Here is a 24,681-nt window from a genome sequence, read left to right on the forward strand (position 1 = left end):
GAAGGAGGGAAAGAATGTGTCTTTTGTATGTGGGCATGCCTGTGTGTTTACTATGTCTCCCTCCACTCAGACTGTCCTCTTAGCAGGCTGTTTCTATTGAGTCTTTTCAACTTCTGAGTCCCTGAGTTTCAGTCTCTCTTATGACAAGCAGCACAGAACTCACTATACTTTAATCGTAACCACCATTCTGGTTGTCTTTGTGTTGAAACATTACGTTCAAAAAATGTTCCTTCTATTAGAGTTACAGTGTAACTTCATTTTGAATTATTAAAAGAGACATCCCACCTGAATCACTGTCAACAGAATATACAAAGCCTACTGTATATGCTTTGGTCATTCATATTTTGACTTGTGGCTATTGACACTAATGATATGTCAGGCTATAGTCACCTAACTAGAATATAGTTCTAGACCAACTAGACATATTCAGTGTTGTGGAGTCGTGAACTACATGTTTTGCAACTAGTAATTTAACCACATTTTACAGAAGCTTGTTTGTATTTTCAGTAGTTAATTACTTTTTTTGCCATGTAGTGGTGTAGCTAATCACTGGAAACATACACTACTTAAAAATATATATATATGGTTGTTGGCAAGAATTCCCTTTCTTTTTCAGCAGCAGACCTGCCTAATTCTCACTTGATACATCGTTTTTGTGTTTAATAGGCAAAATGACTCATTCTGTCAACGTCTGACTCTAGTGATCTGTTCTTGCAATTTCAGATTTAGTAACTTTAGATAAGTAAATGATATTTTTCTTAAGGGTAGATTTAGTGTAGGTTAACTTCTTCCCGTGTGCAGTATTTTGGTAGCTTGGTAAACTATATATTCAGAGTAGATTCCCAAACACGGTCTATATTGTATATCTAGACCAACTTGCTAGACATCTAACTAGAATATACAGTAGATCTATCTAGACCAATGATCTATTTCAAAGTAATCACAAACAAAATGTTCAATGAAAATATGCAGGTTTATTTTGGATGGGAAGAGGAGAGGGGAGCGGATGGGATTGGAGGATAGGTGAGGAGAGCATAGGAGAGGGCAGGAGGTTTCACACCTGCTGGAGGGTGGTCCCCCTGGGGGGCCTAAGGGTGAAGAGGAGGGGGATACAACAACCCATTGAGAGCTGCAACAAAATAAAAACAGGACATAGGGGGGTTAGGTTAATCCTAGGATCAAAGATGAGGGGTTACAGTCCATTGTTAGTTTATTGATTATGTGTTGGGTTAGGGCTATAAAATGTTCTACTCCTGACCTTAATGCTACATAGCAACTGTCCCTGTAGGATTTCATCTCTCTTTCATTCTCGACCATCCTACTCACCAGCCTCTGTCTCTCATTCACCAACGCCTCTCGCTCCTCCTTCCTCCTCTCCAACTCCTTCTTCATCCACTCCTTGACTCCTTGTCCTTTTCTCTCTTCTCTATCTCTCCGTTCTTTATGTCCAGGAGTTTGGCTTGATTTGCCAGAGTCCTCCTCTCTCCATCTCTTCAACATTGACTCCTGCCCCAGTCTATTCATTTTCATCCTCTCCCTCTCCATCCTCACTCCGTTTCCTTCCACCTCCTCTCTCTCCTTCCTCAGCCTCTCCTTCTCCTTCTCCATCTTCCTTGTCTTTCCCTCTGTCAACTCTTTCTCTTTCTCCAGCTGCACTTCAACCTCTCCACTTCCTATCCCTTCTCCTTCACCTTCACATCCTCTTCCCAGTTCAGAACATTCTCCTTTTCCTCCCTGACAGCCATCCTCTCTTCCATCAGCCACTTGATTTTCAGAACAATCTGCCACCTCTCTCTTCTCAGAATCTTCTCTTCTCTCCCTGCAGTCTTCTCCATCTTCTCCACTTGCATCTCCTTCTTCTCCACCTCCCTCCTTGCCACCTCGACCTCTTTTCTCACCTCTGCCATCTCCTTCCTATCCTCCTCCACCTCCTTTCTCTGCTCCGCCACCTTCTTCCTCTACTCCGCTACCTCCTTCTTCTCCTCTACCACCTCCTTCCTCTCCTCCGCCACCTCCCTCCTTTCCACCATCACCTGCTCCTCCCTCTTCTCCACCTGCAGCTCCCTCTTCTCCACCTCCTTCCTCTCCACCTGCTCCTCCCTCTTCTCCATTTCCTTCCTCCCTCCTCTTAAACTCCTCCTCCATCCTCCTTAACTCCTCCTCCTTCTTCTGGTTGGACTCCGAACTTTTCTTATCCCCCTCCATGGCTTTGAGCTGAAGGCTAGTCTGTAAGAATGATAATCCTTAAGTCAGTAAGAGAGTACATGTTAATTTAACAGCCTATTTCAGCCCAACTGTCAGTCGCTGGTCATGATGACCCACTCAGACCTGGGTTCAAAACCTATATGAAATCTTTCAAATACTTTGATCATTGCTCTATACTGCTTGGAGTGCCCGATGGGTGGGGTTTACCGTTTTTGGACTATTCTATTGGTCCACTGAGGAAAGCTCAATTGAGCACAAGGTCCTGAACCCAGGTCTGAACCCACTACAACTAACAACCCAAAAACCAATAGAATGAAGTGTAGTGTGATAGAATATAGAATTATAATTAATCATTGTAATTATATAGGTTGATAGTTGTCATGGGATAGAATTGGAATGAATAGAACCCATAGAATGAATCATTCTAATTATATGGGTTGATAGTTGAGGTAAGACAGAATTCAGAATTAGAATGAATTGAACCTGTAGAATGAATCATTGTTATTCTATCTAACAACTGAACCTGAGTTTAAATCTGTGCTTGATTGAGCTTGCCTGGCGCATTGGAACCAATGGAATACTCCCAAAAGTGTGAACCCTGCCCATCTGGCACCTCAGACAGGCTTAAGCAATGCTGAAAGTATTATATTAGAATACTAGGCCTATTTGAACCCAGATCTACTAACTAACAACATTATATCTTTCCATGATGAGGAACTTGTTACCATTAGTCTAATAATATCATGGATTTGTTTTTACTAACAGTTTAGAAACAGTCAAATACACAAAGTACATAAAATACATAAAGTAAAAAACAGAAACTTGACATTCACTTTAGAGACTGCCAGTCTCCGTGACCTCCCCTTCATCGTCAAGACCTAAAACAATACAAAATACTATACAAACAATATACAGTATATACAATATATATATATGGTAAATGGTCATGTCATAGAGGTAAATCAGGATAGATGTATCTCTGTGATGTCATCACAGTTCTGGAATTGCAAATATCAATATTCTAGATTATATAATAATGATATCAACATCTATAGCATATACAAATATAGCAATAATACAAATGTAAAATTAAAAACACAGAACAAACAAAAAAGAAGAATAGAGACAAATCGTAAAAAATCAAGACAGTTCAGATCAGCTTTCTCTCCCCCAATCCTAACCTTAACCATTAGTTGGGAAAATGCTAAACTGACCCAAGATCAGCATCTAGGGGCAACTTCACCCTATACCCTCAAGATGTTGTATGCTAGCATGTGAGCTAGCATAGCACAATGCAACAGTCTGACATTGCCTTGATGTACTGGGTCGCCTTTGAACATTACTTTAATTTCTATCATCATCATTACTTTCATTTCTATCACCCCACAACCCTCTCAATGTATTCAACTTGCACAGACCATCACCTGCATGCAGATACACAAATGGATCACACACACACACACACACACACATAAACACATGCATCACACATGCACAGACAAATGCATAACACACACACACAGACACACATTTTACACGTGGCTTGGCTGCCAACTTTTAATGTGCGCACTAGGCAACTTTAACAGTACTCGCTTATCTCTCTCCTCCCTCTCCTCCTCTGATCTCTCTCCTCTCTTTCTCTCTCTATCTCTCTCTCAATCTCTTTCCTATCACCTCCATCTCTCATATCTCCTCTTTCTCTTTCATCTTCCCGCTCTCCTCTCCTCATTCTCCTCTCCAAGGCATCTAACCATGGTAGTTGGAGTTTGTGGGGTCCGTGGGGGGCATGTTCGAGGACGTGTGGTGGAGGGGTGCAGTTCGCCCAGCGTCTATGTAACAACCCGCCACCCCGAAACAATGGGCGCTACTGCACCGGCAAGAGAGCCATCTACAGGTCCTGCAGTGCCACCCCGTGCCCCTCGCCCAGTGAGTGTAGCACTGCAGATTGACTAGCTGACGTGTGTGATCACATAGTGGTATAGACACGCATAAGCACACATAAGTATACATTTGCTCAGGCAAATACACAGGCTTACAATAGATCAATGAATGGTAAATATTTTGACTCTCTCTTACACACACACACACACGCACAAACACACAGTCTGAAACTCTAATGTTCCCACTCTAACGTGTGGTGGAACTTTCCTCCTCTAGGTAAGAGTTTCCGCCAGGAGCAGTGTGAGGTGCGGAACGGCCCCCAGACAGACCCTAAGGGGATGAAGACCTTTGTGGAGTGGGTACCCAAGTTCGCAGGAGTGCTCCCCAAAGATGTGTGCAAGCTGACATGCCGGGCTAAGGGCACAGGCTACTATGTGGTGTTCTCGCAGAGGGTGAGTGAATAAGAGAAGGGCACTGGGGAGTGAAAGAGTGTGAGTGAGGGTACAGTACTTTGGAGTGCTGTCTTCCACTAGTCCACTACCTATGTTAGCAAGACTTGTAGTGTCCATTCTGCTAGTATGATAATGATGATGATGATATTGATATAGCCATGATAATGATATATACATACAGTGCCTTCAGAAAGAATTCACGCCCCTTGACTTTTCCCACATTTGTTGTGTTACAAAGTGGGATTGAAATTGACTTAATTGTCATTTTTGGTCAACAATCTACACAAAATAGTCTGTAATGTCAAAGTGGAATAAAAATTTGAACATGTATAAAATATAACAATAAAAAAACACTAATATATCTTGATTAGATAAGTATTCACCACCTTGAGACAAAACATGTTAGAAACACCTTTGGCAGCAATTACAGCTGAGGCTTTTTGGGTAATTCTCTAAGGGCTCCGCACACCTGAATTGGACAATATTTGCCAATTTTTCTTATTCTTCAAGCTCTGTCAAAATGGTAACTAGGCCACACAGGAACATTCAATGTCGCCTTGGAAAGCAACTCCAGTGTAGATTTGGCCTTGTGTTTTAGGTTATTGTCCTGCTCAATTGTGAATTTGTCTCCTAGTGTCTGAAAGAAGACTGAACCAAGTTTTCCTCTAGGATTTCGCCTGTGCTTAGCTGTATTCCATTTATTTTTATCCTAAAAAAACTCCCTGGTCCTTGCCGATGACAAGCACACCCATAACATAATGCAGCCACCACCATGCTTGAAAATATGAAGAATGGTACTAAGTGAAGGGTTGTGTTGGTTTACCCCATACATAACGCTTTGTATTCAGCACAAAAAGTAAAGCCACATTTTTTTGCAGTATTACTTAAGTGCCTTGTTGCAAACAGGATGCATGTTTTGGAATATGTTTTATTCAGTACATGCTTGGTGTACAGGCATGGTGAAATCCTTCCTCTCCGGCAACTGAGTTGGAAAGGTCGCCTGTATCTTTGTAGTGACTGGGTGTATTGATACACCATCCAAAGTGTAATTAATAACTTCACCATGCTCAAAAGGCTATTCCACATCTGCTTTTTTTTTGCACATCTATCAATCGGTGCCCTTCTTTTGCTTGAAATTCATTACTCGATTGAGGGACCTTAACAGATAATTGAATGTGTGGGGTACAGTGATGGGGTAGTCATTCAAAAGTCATATTAACCACTATTATTGAACACAGAATGAGTCCATGCAACTTATGTGTTTTAAGCAATTTTTTACCCCTGAACTTATTTCGGCTTGCCATAACAAAGGGGTTGAATATTTATTGACATTTCAGCTTTTAATTGTTTTAATTTCAAAAATGTTCTACAAACAAAATTCCACTTTGACATTATGGGGTATTGTGTGTGATCAGGCTGTAACACAACAAAAAAATGTAAAAAGTCAAGGGGTGTGAATACTTTCTGAAGGCACTGTACATGATAATATACCCATGATGATGATGATGAAGATGATAGATTTATTTTATGTACCGCTATTCATACAGAATCTCAAAGTCGCTTTAAAAATATATATTTCAGGGAGATGGTCTACCACAGATAAATAATGACGCAGTTCAGTAAAGTAGAGTTGAGTGCAGGTGGCGTCGATAGTTCATCATACAGCCAGCGAGAGAAAAATAACAGTCTCTTGTCATTGAAGTTCACAGCTACTCCTCCTTTGTAGATAGGCTAAAACATCTACCACCAAATCTGTAGCACCCACCTGGGTAATGCTTCTGCAGCTATAAGCGCCTGTGAGACCACCACACCTCGGCAGTAATCAGCAACAATCTCCTACGAGGCGAGCCTCTATGATGATGAAGACTACAACAACAACAACAACCAATATGCTAATATCTCCTTCTCCAGGTGGTGGACGGGACAGAATGTCGACCGTACAGCAGCTCAGTGTGTGTGAAGGGCAAGTGTGTACGTACCGGCTGTGACGGCATCATCGGCTCCAAGCTGCAGTTTGACAAGTGTGGCATCTGTGGAGGGGACAGCACCGGCTGCATCAGAGTGATAGGCAACTTCACCAAGATGAGGTAAGGGAATCCACATACACACACTGAAATTGAAAAAACACTTCTGAAAAAAACACTTCACTTCACGTCAGATGCGCAGCGCCAAGAAAATACCAAATCAAAATAAAAAATGGCCTTTACTTAATTATTCAAAATTCTAAATAATTTGTTTGGAGGCAATGATTCTTGTTAATTGTGTAATTTCTCTCACCTGTAGTAAGTTGCAGGTGCATATAGGTAAAAATAGCCGTTCAAACAATTTTGAAAAATAAAAACATTCCGCTCCGTTACACTCAATTGTAAAGTGAAAGTGTGCGAGTAAACTGTATTTTAACACATCTGTACATCTTTAGTACATTTGAAGGAATGGTCTATAGATTGGAGAGAAAGACAGCTTTCATTCGACACATTGACACATTCTTCTTAAAACTTCTTGTGACTCTCAAACCCGGATCCAGGAGCGTAATCATTGCCTGACACGAATTAGCATAACGCAACGAACATGAATCTTCCTAGAAAATATTCCTATTCATGAAAATCACAAGTGAAATATATTGGAACACAGCTTAGCCTTTTGTTAATCACCCTGTCATCTCAAATTTTAAAAATATGCTTTACAGCCAATGCTAGACAAGCATTTGTGTAAGTTTATCATAACCTAGCATAGCATTATGCCTTGCTAGCAGCAGGCAACCTTGTCACGGAAATCAGAAAAGCAATCAAATTAAATCGTTTACCTTTGATGAACTTCGGATGTTTTCACTCACGAGACTCCCAGGTAGATAGCCAAAGTTAATTTTTTCCCAAAAGATTATTTTTGGAGGCGAAACAGCTCCGTTTGTTCTTCACGTTTGGCTGAGAAATCGCCCGGAAATTGCGGTCACCACAACGCCGAAAAAATATTCAAAATTTGCTCCATAATATCGACAGAAACATGGCAAACGTTGTTTAGAATCCATCCTCAAGGTGTTTTTCTAATATCTATTCGATAATATATCTGTCGGGACAATTCGTTTTTCACTAGAACCGATTGGAGTAATGGCTACCTCTGTATTTTACGTGAGAATCTCTCTCGGAGCCACCATGTGACCACTTACGCAATGTGGACGCCTACGGCTATTCTTCAACAGAAATGCGTAAAACTACGTCATAATGCTGTAGATACCTTGGGGAATACGTAGAAAGCGTAAGCTCGTTGATGGTACATTCACAGCCAAATAGGGAGTCATTGGAAGGCAGCGCATTCAAAACCTGGGGCACTTCCGGATAGGATTTTTCTCAGGCTTTCGCCTGCAACATCAGTTCTGTTATACTCACAGACAATATCTTTACAGTTTTGGAAACGTTAGAGTGTTTTCTATCGAAAGCTGTCAATTACATGCATATTCTAGCATCTTTTCCTGACAAAATATCCCGTTTAAAACGGGAACGTTTTTTTCCCAAAAATTAAAATACTGCCCCCTAGTACCAGCAGGTTTTAAAGATATACATTTCGCACACTCACTCTTTCACTCCCTCTCACATCCACCCTTCTCCCTCATCTCCCTATACAGTGGCAAGAAAAAGTATGAACCCTTTGGAAATACCTGGATTTCTGTATAAATTGGTCCTAAAATTTGATCTGATCTTCATCTAGGTCACAACAATAGACAAACACAGTCGGTTTCAACTAATAACACACATTTGTTGAACACACCGTGTAAACATTCACAGTGCAGGGTGGGAAAAGTATGTGAACTTGGATTTAATAACCGGTTGACCCTCCTTTGGCAGTAATAACCTCAACCAAACATTTTCTGTAGTTGTGGATCAGACCTGCATACCAGTCAGGACGAATTTTAGACCATTCCTCTGTACAAAACTGTTCCAGTTCAGCAATATTCTTGGGATGTCTGGTGTGAACTGTTCTCTTGAGGTCATGCCACAGCATCTCAATCGGGTTGAGGTCAGGACTTTGACTGGGCCACTCCAGAAGGTGTATTTTCTTCTGTTGAACCCATTCGGTTGTTGATTTATTTCTGTGTTTTGGGTCGTTGTCCTGTCGCAACTTCTGTTGAGCTTCAATTGGCAGACAGATAGCCTAACATTCTCCTGCAAAATGTCTTGATAAACTTTCAAATTCATTTTTAGCAAGCTGTCCAGGCCCTGAGGCAGCAAAGCAGCCCCAAACCATGATGCTCCCTCCACCATACTTTACAGCTGGGATGAGGTTTTGATGTTGGTGTGCTGTTTATTTTGTCTCCACACAGTGTTGTGTGTTCCTTCCAAACATCTCAACTGTAGTTTCATCTGTACACAGAATATTTTGAACATCCAGGTGCACATTTTTCAAACTTCAGACGTGCAGTAATGTTTTTTTTGGACAGCAGTGGCTTCTTCCGTGGTGTCCTCCCATGAGCACCATTCCTGTTTAGTGTTATACGTATCGTAGACTTGTCAACAGAGATGTTATCATGTTCCAGAGGTTTCTGTAAGTCTTTAGCTGACACTAGGATTCTTCTTAACCTTACTGAGCATTCTGTGCTGTGCTCTTGTAGTCGTCTTTGCAGGACTGCCACTCCTTCAGCAACAGTGCTGAACTTTCTCCATTTATAGACAATTTGACTTACCGTATGAACATCAAGGCTTTTAGAGATACTTTTGTAACCCTTTCCAGCTTTATGCAAGTCAAAAATTCTTAATCTGAGATCTTCTGAGATCTCTTTTGTTCGAGGCATGGCTCACATCAGGCAATGCTTCTTGTGAATAGCAAACTCAAATTTTGTGAGTGTTTTTTATAGGGCAAGGCAGCCCTAACCAAGATCTCCATTCTCGTCTCATTGATTGGACTCCGGGTTAGTTGACTCCTGACTCCAATTAGCTTTTGGAGAAGTTATTAGCCTAGGGTTTCACATATCTTTTCCAAACTACACTGTGAATGTTTAAATGATGTATACATTATAGACAAGAAAAAATACAATAATTTGTGAGTTATTAGTTTAAGCACACTATGTTTGTCTATTGTTGTGGCTCAGATGAAGATCAGATCAAATTTGATGACCAATTTATGCATAAATCCAGGTAATTCCAAAGGGTTCTCATACTTTTTATTTTCACTGTACGTCAAGAGTTTGTAATTCTAAATCACACCTTCTAATGGTGAAGATAGACATACACTATATTATACACCCCTTCAAATTAGTGAATTCTGCTATTTCAACCACACCCGTTGCTGACAAGTTTATAAAATTGAGCACACAGCTATGCAATCTCCATAGACAAACATTGACAGTAGAATGGCCATACTGAAGAGTTCAGTGACTTTCAACGTGGCACCATCATAGGATGCCACCTTTCCAATGAGTCAGTTTGTAAAATTCTCTCCTGTAAAACACTCTCCTGTAACTGCTTTCTCCCCTCTCTCCCTCCCCCATGCAGTAAGGGCTACACAGACGTTGTGAAGATCCCAGAGGGCTCCACCCACATCAAGGTCCGCCAGCACAAGCCCAAGGATCAGCCCCGGTACACAGCCTACCTGGCCCTGCGTCATCCCGGTGGCGACTACCTCCTCAACGGCAAGTTCATGATCTCTACCTCAGAGACAGTCATCCCCCTCAACGGCTCGGTGCTCAACTACAGTGGCTGGAGCCAGCGGGATGAGTGGCTACACAGCATGGGCCCTGGGGCCCTCAGAGAGGCCCTTACAGTTCAGATACTGGCCACGGACTCCAAGAGGCCCCTGGATATCCGCTACAGCTTCTTCATGCCCCGTCGGGTTTTGGCTCCACCACCGCCACCTCCCCCGCACACCTCCACAACCACATCCACCACTACTACTACAACAACCACCTCTACAAGATCAAGCAGCAGAACCACATCGGCCCCGTTTTCGGCCATGGCTCTCTCTACAGCCCCAGGGGTGTCGACGGTGGCCTCTGGGCCCCAGTGGGTGACTGGCCCCTGGATGATCTGCTCCAGGACTTGTGACACGGGCTGGCAGAGCCGCACGGTGCAGTGCAAGGACCCGCAGGCCAAGCTGGCCAAGGGTTGCCCTCTGGGTGACCGCCCCTCCGCCTTCAAACAATGCCTAGTGAAAAAGTGTTGAAAGGACCAGAAACTAGACTCCCCTGAAAGTAGGGGGTACACACAGACAGAGACACTGGTTATTGACAGTCAACCCCTCCTCTTCCTTACCACCAACCTACTATGCCAGGCCCTGCTTGGCATAGCTACAGACATACGACGGATACATGTGGACACTTCCGAATAGTGCAGCCGCCCAATCAACAACCACCCACTTGCCAAATCCCTCCTCTATCTGAAGGTTTCATTTGTATTCCTCTGTTAAAGACACATTTTGTTTGCTTTTCTGTGTGTTCTTGCTACTGTGGGTTTTTCATGATTGTCCGCTTTGTCTCTTTGTCTTGTGTGACTGCACACCTCTGGACAATGGGCCTCCGTACTAGTCTGTTGCGTGGTACTTTTTCTCCACTTCCCTTCGGGGTCCCCTTTTTCTTCTTGCTCCTCCCACGGCCGATTCTCCACATACGATTGGTCTATCCAATTTCCTGTTTGGATTGCGGACCAGGAAGTAGGCTGGGGGCACAAGCAAGAGCAACCAATCCGTACTGTAACCAGTCCAGAAATGGGGTTGAACCGCACTGCAAACATCCCAGGTCAGAAAATGGACACACAGTGATGGAGTGAGTTGGGGCAGAGTTGTGCCCAACAGCTAGTGCTGAGCGATTAACCTAAATTGTGTTTATTATTTTGGTTTTTAAACAACTAATTGACAGACTTCGTTTCAATTATTTGAATTCCATTTAGTTATGTTTTTTTCTGTGAAGTCAATGTGTACATTGGGCAGTTTCTCTAGAAATAAATCAACTGAATCCTGAACTGTGCGATGTAGTTGTAGGGAGTTGTAGTTTCCAACAGGCCAATATTCGAAATAATTTAGTGCAGAAAACATGCTAATTAACTACAATGATGATAATCGATTGCGTGCGTACTTGTCCGGTCTGTGTCTTTCTTTTATGCCTGCTACATTAGTTTAGTACAGAAGAATGTGCGATCGAGAGGGATAGAGAGCAGTTACTTTGCGAAGTATCTCTACCTGAAAATGCATAATCTAAGTGGTTGATAGTTGGTGTTCAGCAGCCTATTTTACTTTTAAGAACTACTAAAATACTGATTTTGTCAGACATCATAGGCATCATAAAATTAAACAAATGTAATAAAAACAACTGAAATATTTTATTAAAGTAATGTGAATAAACGTTGTTACAGCATTAAACCCACATAATGCATAGTGCATTTAATATATTTTTTAAATATTGATATTTTAATAATCGAACCAAAACCGAACCGACCTCAAAAAGCACTAATCGCTCAGCACTACCAACTGCCAATGCCCAGTGACACGTATAGAGTGACTCTGGGCCAAAAGACCATGGTGACCCTTCAACTCTGACCTTTGTGGAGGTTAAAGGTTGTAATTTTATGGGATTACATAATGTGTGGGGCTAAGCTTGACATTTGTGTGTGTGTGTGAGTGTGTGTGAGTGTGTGTGTGTGTGTGTGTGTGTGTGTGTGTGTGTGTATGTGTGTGTGTGTGTTGTAAACATACAAGTGTGAACATATAGTGTTTTTGTCATATTCAGTGTCCTAAACTCTTAATGGACTTTAACCCTCAGTTCCATTTGTATCACTATGCGGGTGCTAGCGGGTCGCTACCATTTTGTCACTGTGTTTCTTTGGCTCTCCATGTCTCTGTCTGTCTGTCTGTCTGTCTGTCTGTCTGTCTGTCTGTCTGTCTGTCTGTCTGTCTGTCTGTCTGTCTGTCTGTCTGTCTGTCTGTCTGTCTGTCTGTCTGTCTGTCTAGGAAAAAAAGAAATGATTGCTAGTATGACAATGTGTGCACTGGATACTCGCAAATACAGCAAGAGGGAAACTATCCCAGTCATACCTGACCAAATACACTTTTACAGCTCGCTCGCTCGCTCTTTCTCTCTATCTCTCTCTCACTCGCTCACCCTCTCCATCTCTCATTCAACATATTGACACATTCTTGTTTAAGCTAGCCATTTCTCACACTCAGTCTTTCACTCACTCTCACATCCACTACCATCCATTCTCCGTCATCCCTCTATCCCAAATGAGTTTGTAATGCTATACCACACACCTTTTCAAGAGTGATGATAGACATGCATTATACTGGATACATATGGGCTCTTGCCACATAGGCACAACTCCCTGTTTCTCATTTCTCATACACAGGCACAGACACACATTCACATAAAGAATACACAACACCCCCAAATTACTTAATTACACATTTAGATATAAACACCAATATCACATATGTACAGAATACATTTTGCACACACACATAAATATGGAAAGAAAATTAAACCACACGCATACAAACACACACACACATACTGTATATGTATTACTGTTTGACACTTCCCATGGGAAAAGACCCTTTCGTTGAACGACAGAAACACAGCACTGAACTTGTAATTTATTGTTTGTACAACTGGTATGTGAAATAAAACGTGATGAATTTATTTATTATAATGGCAATGTTGTATCATATTTACTATTTAACTAAGAATATGACTGTGCAGAATAAATCATTTTTAAGAAAAGTGTATTTTCTAGTCATCTACATGAATATATGTACATTAAATGTATATTTTTAAAAGCTCTGTCTGTTTCATTCATTTATTGGACGTGTTCAGAACTTTTTAAAATTTTACTAGGAAAGACCCTTGGGGTACGAAACATCTTTTGAAAGGGCGACTTGAATTAAAGTAGCAAAGCATCTTCTCTCTCTCTTTCCCTCTCATTCAGCCTTTTTACATTACATACAAGAGGATAAAGCCTTGTTGCCAGGTCTTGTTAGATTATGGCCTATGGTCATGAAACCATGCATACAATTGTTCCAGTGAAAGTTGTGCCCCATGACAATGTGATCAAAACTACTCCTGTTAGAGCATGTGACAATGCACTCGGGTCAAATGGAACGTACGGTAATCAGTCCATTCCAGGAATTTATTTAAAATCCCAGTTCAATCATTAAAAAATCTCTTCAATGACAATGAATGGCATTTTTCATTTTGTGAATTGGAATGGACGATGGAGACGGACAGCCAGACTACACCAATCTACAACAGTATAACAGCAACAGTATAACCGCTAGGAGATAAGAACTCAAAGACCATTTCCACTCTTTGTGAAGAAGAGGGAAAACTACTGATAGGTGATGAAAGTATAACCATTATAATTCACAGCATAAGTCACAGTTAAGAAAAGGAACATAAAAACATAGTTGGCTTTTGTTTAGTGTCACCCTCACCTCATGGAGTTCAGGGAAGACCATACCCTTGCTCTCCTTCTCATTATTCAATGGCTGTACCTCATATACCTGCATTTACTAAGGCGTTGTCTTTAACTTGTTCACTACGCGATTGATGATGATTACGATGATGATAGATCATTGTACCACAATCCCAGGTCAGATGAGAGTAGAAGTGTGTGCGTGTGTGCAGTGCTGGCATGCGTGCGTGTGTTTACCCTGTTGCTATTAAGAAGACATCAAAAGGGCACAGGGACTACTGCATGAACTGCTCCATGATGAGTAGCGGCGGATGGAGTTTGATATGCAAAAGTGCAAACGTCAGATTTGACACACACACACACACACACACACACACTCTAGAATGTAGTGACATTCATTCCTTTTTTATAGCCAATGGGGATGTAGTGTACCTTCACGCCCTCATATAAATGAATATGCGTGCTAAATGTTGTGTAGTAGACTCCATCTCTCCGTATGACTTGTCCACTAAGATAGCGTAATAACTGTTACTCCCTTAAGAAACTGATATATGTACAACAATCATGGTGTAGCTGCATATGCTATTATATAATAGCCATGTCTCCCTTCACAGGGGCAATATGGGGTTCAGTGATCAGTCATTTAAAAGTTGAAAAATTGATGTAGCAATCCCAGATTGCCCCTATTGCTGATATGTTCGCTATGTTCTAGTGTAATTTATTGCTCCTTTCTAGGGACTGGTAAGAGTGCTGTAGAGTCACTGTAAGTCCCTATGTGGCCTGTCGAGTGTTTGCATTGATGGAAGTTACAGTCCCGTGGTACTGAAGTCAGAACACTGAGGTCAAATGTGATGTTGTGCTGCCATCTGCAGGCTACAGGGCTTTTGTAACCAAGAAATGATCTTCACATACACAATAATACTATATGACTATGCTTTGCAAACCCTTTTCTGTGCCTAAATGTAATACCCAATAAAAACAACAACAACAACAACCTATTGCCTTCACTTGTGATCCCAAAATAACATTGGACCTCAGAATAAGACATTTAGAGACAGCAGAGGTGTCATGTCCGTATATGCCATCGAGCAGACTCTTTTATCCAAAGCGACTTATAGTTTCATATGTATACATTTTTTGTGTGGGTGGCCCCGGGATTTGAACCAAGAATCCTGTTGTTGCAAGTGCCATGCTCTACCAACTGAGGCATACAGGACAAGATGTTATTCGTAATACATAATTAATTCAACGATACTGGATTTGGCAATCAATGACCCTTCAACAAGAATTGGGACTAAATGCCCTCCTATGCCACAGAAGTGTACAGTTGAGGGTGGTATCATGGCCCTGTTCATTTTGTGGCCCTTTTGGGCATGATTTAGAATCCCTAATGACTCCATAACTGAGTTAATAAAGATAGAAGTTATGATCTTACATACAGCCAATTCATATTTTTGTCCCTTACATGTGTGACATGCAATGCACACAAATAGCATGTGCCATGTATTGGATTTGTGGCAGTAGTGGAGCCATAGCCATTGTCCTTTGATACTTTTTCCACGGTTCACGCCTGACATCTGTTGGAGAACTATGTCACGACAACTATTCCCTCTCCCCGACCTGTTGCGTTTAAGGTGGCCCATCACGCTTCTCCCCTCGAAATGGTCAATTAAATTAGCATGATGTGGACTCCAACTAATGCGTTAAAAACGCATTTAGTGAATTGATTGTAAATGTTTCCCTCATATACTCTACTTGCCAGGCCATATTCATAACAGACTCGCAGTTCACTAAGAGGGTGAGACCACCGTGTATGGCACTTTATCCATCTTATCTCTTGATCTTTTCCCTTGGCTATTGGTGTTCCTGCGCTGTACCTGTGACGTCTCGTTTTGTTCCCATACGGTATGTACCACTTGTCTGTCCTGTCATCTGGGTGAATAGACTAAAATGTACATGTAAATAGACTTACTACACATAGACACGGCTGGGTTTTGTATTTTATTGGTGTGTCATGTATCATTATTCAAACGTGATATATAATACTTAGCAAATAATTACTCGGTCACTAGGAGGGGGCGAGTAATCCGTCAATAAGTATTTTGGGAAGGTTCCAGAGTTCTGGATTTACACAAGTGATGCGGTTTGCACCATATGTTTGAGGGGGGGGGGGGGCTGGGAGGGGAGGGGGTGTCCGCCCAAGGAGAGGGGCCACGGCCTCGGAGAGTTGAGTGGAGGAGATGCGTCCAAGGGACTATTCCACCTTAAGAACTCACCGGCCCCTCTGCGCTCCCTCTCCCCGAAGAGCTACGGAATCCCACCAGGCCGCCACGGCGCACGGCTCGATTGACACTGCGGCGATGCAAACGACTCCAACCTCCGGGTATCGAGCCCCGGTGCTATAGATGCCATGTCTGACATGCTATCCCCAGATCTCCAGTTTCACAGACACCACAACCCTGCCACAGATAAACCACTTCTACCCTCATGAAGTATAATTTACATTCAAGGTGTGGGTATAGCCTATATGAGCCTATATGCCTATATGAGCACCGCGTAAAAGTAGCAGGGGCGAAAAGTATGAGAGTTTTTAGTGTAAATGATGAGAACATTTAGGGGGAGGACGGGGTATGGGGAGAGGAGTGAGGGCTGTAAGTCCCACCTACAAGCGGAGCAGGGGAAAAAAAGTTCCCTGGGCCAAACGCGTCCCACTCCACATTGATTGATTATTATGGCACGTCTCTATGTCTGCGTTTTGTTGCGCACGAGATTTTGCCTCTAAAAGATCAAAGCGGCTTCGGGAAGGGGTGGTCCCGAGTTTGGGGATATATAGGGAGCCGGGGTCTGTCCGCCTTCAATGCGAAATATGAGCAGAAACTAGACGGCACAGTAGAAAACAATTTCTGCCCCGAAGTCACATAGAAACTCAAACAGCTGTTGAGTATTCAAGACAGGGCTGAAAGAAACACCAACGTTCCGAATAGTTGGAATTGATCTATTGCTGAGCTTTTTTCGAGCAAGAGAATATAAGACTCGAGCTTGAAGCACCAAGATATGAAGTCTGAGCTGTAGACTATTTTGAATGGGTTTTGCACTGGATTTGTTTCCGTTTTAGTTTTTTTTAGACTTACTTCATTACTGGAGGTGTTTTAGTTCTTGGACTGATGTTTTTTAGTTATTAGTGGAGTCTTTTACGGATTTTACTTGCTTCCGCCAGACACTTCAATATAGTTTTCTCTTTCACTTAGAAGGGTTTGACACGGAATATGATGTCGTTCGTTTGCGTCTCGTTCAGTTTGATTACGGCTCTGTGCGTGAGAGCGGCGCACGGCACATGGGAGGAAAGTACAGTTGTACCGGTCAGACTCGACCCGGTTCGGCCCGAGAGGGATGCCGAGCAGGGCCGAACCCTTTCAGTAGAGGAGCGAGAAAAGGAGTCGGAGATGCGAGTCTACCGGTTGGACGTATTTGGCAAACGGGTGGTCTTGAAGCTAGAGCCGGATCAGACCTTCCTGGCACCTGGGTTTGTGTTCCATGTGGTGGGAAGCCCCGAGTCGCAGGCGCAGCGGGAATCTGACAGCAGCGCAGCCGAGACTCAGTGCTTCTTCTCGGGCACGGTGAACGAGGAGGAGGACTCCGCAGCTGCTCTCAACCTGTGTCACGGACTACGGGGCGGATTCTACCTCCAAGGTGAAGAGTACTTCATCCATCCCAATAAATCGAGTGATGCCCAGCCTATGGATGGGGACCTCCACCTCATTCGCCGGAGAGGTCGGGAATATTTTGCAGAGGAGAGCAGCTCAAAGTGCGGGGTCAACGAGGAAGAGGACAGGTTGCCAGAGAATCAGGAGACAAAAGTAAACCATGGAACTACTAACCCCGACCACCCAGGTATGCATTAACTCTTATAAAACATTTGACTTGGATCCATTTCGGAATATGCTGACTTTAGATCATATTCATAGCAGTCACTTAGTTGTGTTATGTGTCTACATCATGTATGGTAAACGAAATGGACTCTGGACCAATTCCTGTACCCGCCGTGTCCTGGGGCTTCAATTCTTGGAACGGAGGATTTGTCTATCCAAACTACCTCAACTTCTGTCTTGGAGTGATCCGTAAAATACCCCTTTTACGCAAACATCTGAGACTCTAATAATTACACAGCGCAGGCTATATATTTAAATGTTGAGGTAAGGGTGGATAAGTCGATAATTTGACCGGTCCACAACGAGGGTTAACGGGGAATGGGCTCAGCTTTGACAGTATACGCAGGCAAGAGGGGGAGGGTAAGGCTCGGAGGAAGTGAGCGGGGAGTGAACGAGGGAGGGAGGTACGGGCCTGGGACGGGGGCTGGTGGGGGTGATACGTGGAAACTAGTCTCGCCGCCTCCTGGTACTGCACGTTACAGGTCAGCACTGTCAAGACATTTTCCCAGAATTCTTTTTCTTCCCCTTCTCACATAATTTCCGCCTAGTGAAAGTCAATTTGGGAATGTAGTCATTAGGAAGAGGTAATCTGATGGTAAGACATCCCGTGAATTTCCACATGTGTTTTTGGAACACTTCATATGTAATAATCACATGTGAAACACATGTGAGTTTTTGTAAGGGGCTGCTGAGTCACCCAACCAGCAAACACATCTGGAGAGATGATCTGCTCAGTGCTCAGTAGCTCTTCATCTGCCCTAGAAAATACACATTTGTAGCCTACAAACCCGTGATTGGCCTGTAGTATCACATGGTACAATTTACATAAAATCTCTTGTGACTACCCAGATATTTGCCATAAGCAATTTGACATTTCATCTTTATGTCTAACAGTTCATCAATTTAAACCAGAGAAAACAGGCTCTCACAAGAGAGCAGTATTAAAAGTCTGATTCTAGGCCAGTTTGTCTGACCTCTCTCCCTTCTTCTCTCTTTCCATCCAGCCCACCACCAGAGGTCAAAGCGCTTCGTGTCCACGCCTCGCTTCGTGGAGATCATGATCGTGGCCGATCAGTCCATGGCTGAGTTCCACGGTGCCGGCCTCAAGCCCTACCTGCTGACCATCATGGCGGTGGCATCGCGCCTCTACCGCCACCCCACCATCCACAACTCCATCAGCCTAGCCGTGGTCAAGCTCCTGGTGGTTTACGAGGAGGAGAGCGGGCCCCAGGTGTCGTCTAACGCTGCCCTGACCCTCCGCAACTTCTGCCAGTGGCAGCGGCAGCACAACCCGCCCAGCGACCGCCACCCAGAGCACTACGACACGGCCGTGCTCTTCACCCGAACGGTATGTTGCTTTTGCATTTTAGCACTGTTTTCACAATGTTTTTACACCAATGTTTACCGTGGTAACAGGCAACACCTTCACAACTACTAGGGTTGATTCTGCTTTCCAAATGGCACCCTATTCACTATATAGTGCGCTACTTTTGATTTGAAACAGGGTCCTGCTATATGATATCGGTTTTGTGTCTGTGTCTGTATGTGGGAAAGCAGTGAGTTTGACAGATGTGTTTTGTCCCTTCTCACCCCCTGTAGGACCTGTGCGGTGCCCACTCCTGTGACACACTAGGCATGGCGGATGTGGGCACGGTGTGCGATCCGGAGCGGAGCTGCTCCATCATCGAGGACGACGGACTGCAGGCGGCATTCACTGTGGCACACGAACTCGGTAAGATGCCACCCTGATGCCAAGCTGAAACATGTGCACCATATATTCACATCTCTGTCATTAGCCACACACAGTACACATCTCCTCTCTCAGTCCCAAACCAACCCTTGTCTCCCCTCTCTCCATTCCTCCCTCTCTTTTGCGCTCTAGGCCACGTGTTCAACATGCCCCACGACGATTCCAAGCAGTGTGCCAGCGTCAACGGTGACCATTGGGGCTCGCACATGATGGCGTCCACCCTGTCCAACCTGGACCAACTCCAGCCGTGGTCGCCATGCTCCGCCCTCATGGTCACCACCTTCATGGACAACGGACACGGCCAGTGCCTATTGGACAAGCCCCACAAGCCCCAGCCGCTCCCTGCCATGCTACCCGGAAACGTGTACGACGCCAACCGCCAATGTCGCCTGACGTTCGGGGAGGAGTCACAGCACTGTCCCGACCTGAGTACCACATGTGTGGCACTCTGGTGCACAGTGACCACAACCAACGGACTTCTGGTCTGTCAGACCAAGAACTTCCCGTGGGCGGATGGGACGCTGTGTGGCCATGACAGCTTCTGCCTGGCAGGACAGTGTCTGAGCAAGACGGAGGCCGCTCGTCACCAGGTGGGTGTTAAGACTGTTATAACATAGCCCTATGACAAAGTCTTAAAGTCAATGGGAGTGATGGGATTGGTCCATTGGGGGGAAAGGAAGCATAATGCAGCTTTGGGATTGGTTAGTGTTAGCTACATTGGATTAGGTCCAATGTTATGTCTTTTTTAATATCAGGCTAGCTATTAGAGTGTTGAAATGTTATAGGGCCCTCAAACTCAAATCTGGACTTTGAAGCCAGTTCCACTGCATTTTTCATTGTTCCCTTGTTATCAGAGACTGATTTAGACCAGGGACACCAGGTGTGTGCAATTCATTATCAGGTAGAACAGAAAACCAGCAAGCTCCTTACCTCATAGGGTAAGAGTTGAGTACCCCTGTTATAGGGGCTAAAGTGAAGGTTACTATTAGCTTTTTAGCTATAGGACTACCTATAGGACTATTGAAATGTTATATGGGCTAGTGTGTGTGACTATGAATAACGATGGCGTCCTCTCCTGTTGCAGACCCCAGTCAACGGTGCCTGGGGTGTATGGGGACCATGGGGAGACTGCTCCCGTACCTGCAACGGAGGGGTGCAGTACTCCTTCAGGGACTGTGATAGCCCCCTGCCCAAAAACGGGGGCAAGTACTGCGAGGGCAAGAGGATCCAATATCGCTCCTGTAACACAGAGATCTGCCCTGAGAGCAACGGTAAGAGCCTCTACTAGCCTCACTTATTACATACTTAGTTCATGCTTATTACATAGCTAATACACTAATTACTCTTATTACACACATTCATATATTTATACTTTGATATTATACATCTTTATTTAGGCACATAGGCCACTGACTTGCATATTGTACCCATACTTATGCTTTCTACACATTCGAGAATAGCCATATTTGAATATCACAGCCTACTGTAAAGTAAACATAATGCTCAAGCTAAACTAACAGTGAATATCACACCTCTCTCTCTCTCTTCATCCCTCTTTCTCTAAAGGTCTGTCGTTCCGCGAGGAGCAGTGTCTGGCCCACAACGATATTTCGGCACAGGTGTCGTTCGGTTCGGGAGAGGGCGTGGAGTGGGTTCCCAAATATGCCGGCGTCTCACCCAAAGACCGCTGCAAGCTGGTTTGCCTGGCCAAGGGCACGGGCTACTTCTTCATTCTGAAACCAAAGGTTAGTCAGGTCACACCACAGACACTTTTGCAAAAATGTAGACAAACACTATCTAGGCTAGCTAGACTAGCTAACACTTTCTAGGCTAACTAGGCTAATTCTGTCTAGGCTAACTAGGCTAACACTGTCTCTAGGCTAACTAGGCTAAGCTAATGCTGTCTAGGCTAACATCTGTTTCTCTGCAACTGTCAGGTGGCTGACGGTACTCCCTGCAGCCCGGACTCCACCTCAGTGTGTGTGCAGGGTCAGTGTGTGAAGGCGGGCTGTGACCGAATCATCGGCTCCAGCCGTCGCTTCGACAAGTGCAGCGTGTGCGGAGGCAACGGCTCCACCTGCAAGAAAGTGTCGGGTGCCCTGGAGCGTGCCAGGTGAGAACAATGACCTATGACCTCAAAACAGCCATCTTTGACTTTAAATGACTGTTTTCTAGTTGAACCCATTTAATATATTTAATCCTATCTTTCTCTAATGAATCTATCTCTATCACACCTCTTAGCACTGCCACAGTCTCTTACTCTTAGACTTAACTCTTACACTTATGCATAACTTTTTACCCTTGGCTATGTTTGACCCTTGTGTGTTTCTGTCCCTCAGGCCTGGTTACCAGAACGTTGTGACCATCCCCGCTGGCGCCACTCACCTGGACGTGAAGCAACGTGCCCCCGGCGGGGGTCGCCATGACAACAGCTACCTGGCAGTGTTGCGCCAGGACGGCACCTACCTCCTGAACGGCGACTACAAGCTGATGACTTTCGAAACAGACATCGCCCTCAAGGGGGCCTTGCTACGATACAGCGGTAGCTCCGCCTCCCTGGAGCGTCTACGCAGCTTCTCGCCCCTCCCTGAGGCCCTGACCATCCAGGTGTTGTCTGTAGGCGACTCGCCCCGCCCCCGTGTCAAATACAGCTACTTTGCGCCAAGACCCGTTTTGGCGTCACCTAGTGGCGGAACGGTGGCACGCCGCCAGTCCATCAATGCCATCCGGGAGCTGGGGGAAGCTGAGTGGACCCTGCGGGAGTGGGGCCCATGCTCGCAGAGCTGTGGGGGCGGTACTCAACTGAGGGAGGTGCTGTGTCTGGATCCCCAGGGGCGGCCATCGCGGGAGTGCCCGGAAGAGCTGCGCCCGTTGGCTTCATGCCCCTGCGCCCCAGACCCCTGTCCTTCGTGGTTCCTGGGGGAGTGGTCGGTGTGCTCCAAGAGCTGTGGCCGCGGGTTCCGCAAGCGGCCGCTACGCTGCGTGGGACACAACGGGCGTACACTCGCCCACGAGAGCTGCAACCATAAAGACAGGCCTCGACCACTGCTGGACTTGTGCAACCAGAGCACCTGCTAAGTTTGTCAGCCCACCTCATTACTACGTCCCTAAAGAACAACTCATGAAAGAAAGATAGAAAAAGACTTAAACAACCATATCGTCATGAACTTTGCATCTGAAAACACATTGACCTATCATGAGAATGTTTACATCCCAAGCAGAGTGCTTTCGTGGGTGTTTTCTGGGGTCCAATGGGTCCAAAGTGGCCGACTGATTGACTGACACTGCAGAGCCAACAACATCTCTCTCAACTCCCTCCAGCCACTTTGAGGTTAGACTTTAGTGTTGTTTGGGTCTGCTCCGTGGCACTGCCACCCCTAGAACACCGCATAGACTTGGTGCAGTTGCCTGCTGGGCTGGCACGGGGGCACATTGCAGGCACACTGCGCCCTTCTCCCTCCCTCCACCCCCCACCCATGTCAGTGGAGCTGAGATGGAGGAAGAGTTTAAATGGACACTTCTCTTTCGAAAAAGCATGCTGCTTTAGGTGCCAATTGCATGCTTGTGTTCGTGTGTGTGTGTGGGTGGGGGGCAGTCTGTCCTAGCTGGACTGGACAGATATCTTGGGGGGGACTATATGTATCACTGTACAGAATTGGTTACCTTGGGGTGAGGATGTATGTATATGTATTAGAAACAAATGAATGGTCTCACTGCCACACATTCCACTCCCTGTATCGGTTGGAGGCACTTCCTGTTTCAAAGGGTGCTGAACAAAAGACAATCCGGATTGTCCCTCCTAATCCATACGACTTTGTACGCAACCAAACTAACTCAATACAGTTCATTTCAATCAACTTCGGTCATTCCTGAACAAGTTGATATGTGCTGCTAACATTCCAGTAGAATCTCCCAATAGACTCATTCCAATACACTTATTATTCAAGATGCATTCTGGACTGAACAAAACCATATCATTCTGCCCCGTCCTAGACCAAAGAGGTGTGTGAGCAAGCGTGTGTGTGTGTGGCTTCTCTCCTGCTACTACTTCATAAGTAAGTCTCTCCTGCCTTCCGAGAAGGTTTTTTTTTTTATGATGACGTTTTGTACAGAATATCCAAACATTATTTATTGTTGTTAAGTATAATCTTGTTGCTTTTATTATTATTGTTGTATTTTTATTTGTTATTATATTGAAATAACAGAAGGATGTAGAGTATATAGAGTATTTATACAGTATTATATATATGGTCCTAGGTTTATGAATAATAAAGTATCACATTGACCTATATACTGTTGTCATGTGTGGTGTGTCTTGGTATTCTTACACATCCATACACACACACACACCTCAATATATCTGACTCTATACACACACCTCAATTTATTCCACTCTATGCACGTGCACACACACTCACAAACATGGCCCTCGTCAGCAAATATATGGCGGATTTGTGTAATAAACCTAATCCCAATATATACTTAATTGTCTGATCACATTTCTCTTATGGACAGTGTGTAATAAACATATCATCCACTGGATAGCAGTGTTTCAGTGGCCCCTCCTGACTTCCTCTGGGTCTCAGGATAGGAATGCTGATCTCAAATCAGTCCCCCCTGTCCATGTAATCTTATTCATTATGGTCTCAGCACTCCTATACAGGCTCTGATGTAGTATCAGTTTTGCCTTTTAGTCTATAATGAATTAATAGATAACATAGACAGCAGGAACCTGATCCTAGATCAGTACACTTATTCTGAGAGGCTTTATGAATATGGCCCCTGGATATAGGATTTGCAAAAAAGATTGTCCATAATGAATAAGATTATATAGACAGCAGAGACCAGATCCTAGATCAGCACTCCTACTTTGAGACGCTTTGTGATTACGGGCCAAGACTCAAAGGAAGTCATTACGCTGTAATTATGGGAGAACAAGACTCCAACATCACTGTAATTTGGGTAGCACTATAATGGTTCTCATCTCAAATGGCACCCTATTCCCTATATAATGCACTACTTTTGATTGACCAGGGCCCATATGGCTCTGGTCAATAGTATTGTACTATAATGGG

The 24,681-nt window shown here is 44.2% G+C and overlaps 2 protein-coding genes across 2 annotated transcripts in view; both read left to right on the forward strand.

Moving 5' to 3' along the window:
• LOC115129605 (A disintegrin and metalloproteinase with thrombospondin motifs 5-like) overlaps positions 1 to 13,296 on the forward strand; it is a 32,253-nt gene extending 18,957 nt beyond the window's left edge. The window contains exons 5-8 of the mRNA XM_029660153.2: positions 3,948 to 4,131; positions 4,363 to 4,538; positions 6,450 to 6,625; positions 10,022 to 13,296. Coding sequence (XP_029516013.1) covers positions 3,948 to 4,131; positions 4,363 to 4,538; positions 6,450 to 6,625; positions 10,022 to 10,688 — 1,203 coding nt within the window. The 3' untranslated portion in view covers positions 10,689 to 13,296. The remainder of the gene's footprint in view (positions 1 to 3,947; positions 4,132 to 4,362; positions 4,539 to 6,449; positions 6,626 to 10,021) is intronic.
• A 3,500-nt stretch (positions 13,297 to 16,796) lies between these two features.
• Positions 16,797 to 23,897, forward strand: LOC115129606 (A disintegrin and metalloproteinase with thrombospondin motifs 1-like). Its single transcript, XM_029660154.2, has 8 exons — positions 16,797 to 17,818; positions 18,861 to 19,204; positions 19,456 to 19,588; positions 19,739 to 20,196; positions 20,691 to 20,877; positions 21,173 to 21,351; positions 21,544 to 21,719; positions 21,946 to 23,897. The coding sequence occupies exons 1-8, from the start codon at positions 17,194 to 17,196 to the stop codon at positions 22,682 to 22,684; spliced, it is 2,841 nt and encodes a 946-aa protein (XP_029516014.2). The 5' UTR covers positions 16,797 to 17,193; the 3' UTR covers positions 22,685 to 23,897.
• Positions 23,898 to 24,681: the final 784 nt, after the last annotated feature.

The sequence above is a fragment of the Oncorhynchus nerka genome, linkage group LG5, assembly GCF_034236695.1.
Source record: "Oncorhynchus nerka isolate Pitt River linkage group LG5, Oner_Uvic_2.0, whole genome shotgun sequence".
In the NCBI taxonomy this organism is placed as follows: Eukaryota; Metazoa; Chordata; class Actinopteri; order Salmoniformes; family Salmonidae; genus Oncorhynchus; species Oncorhynchus nerka.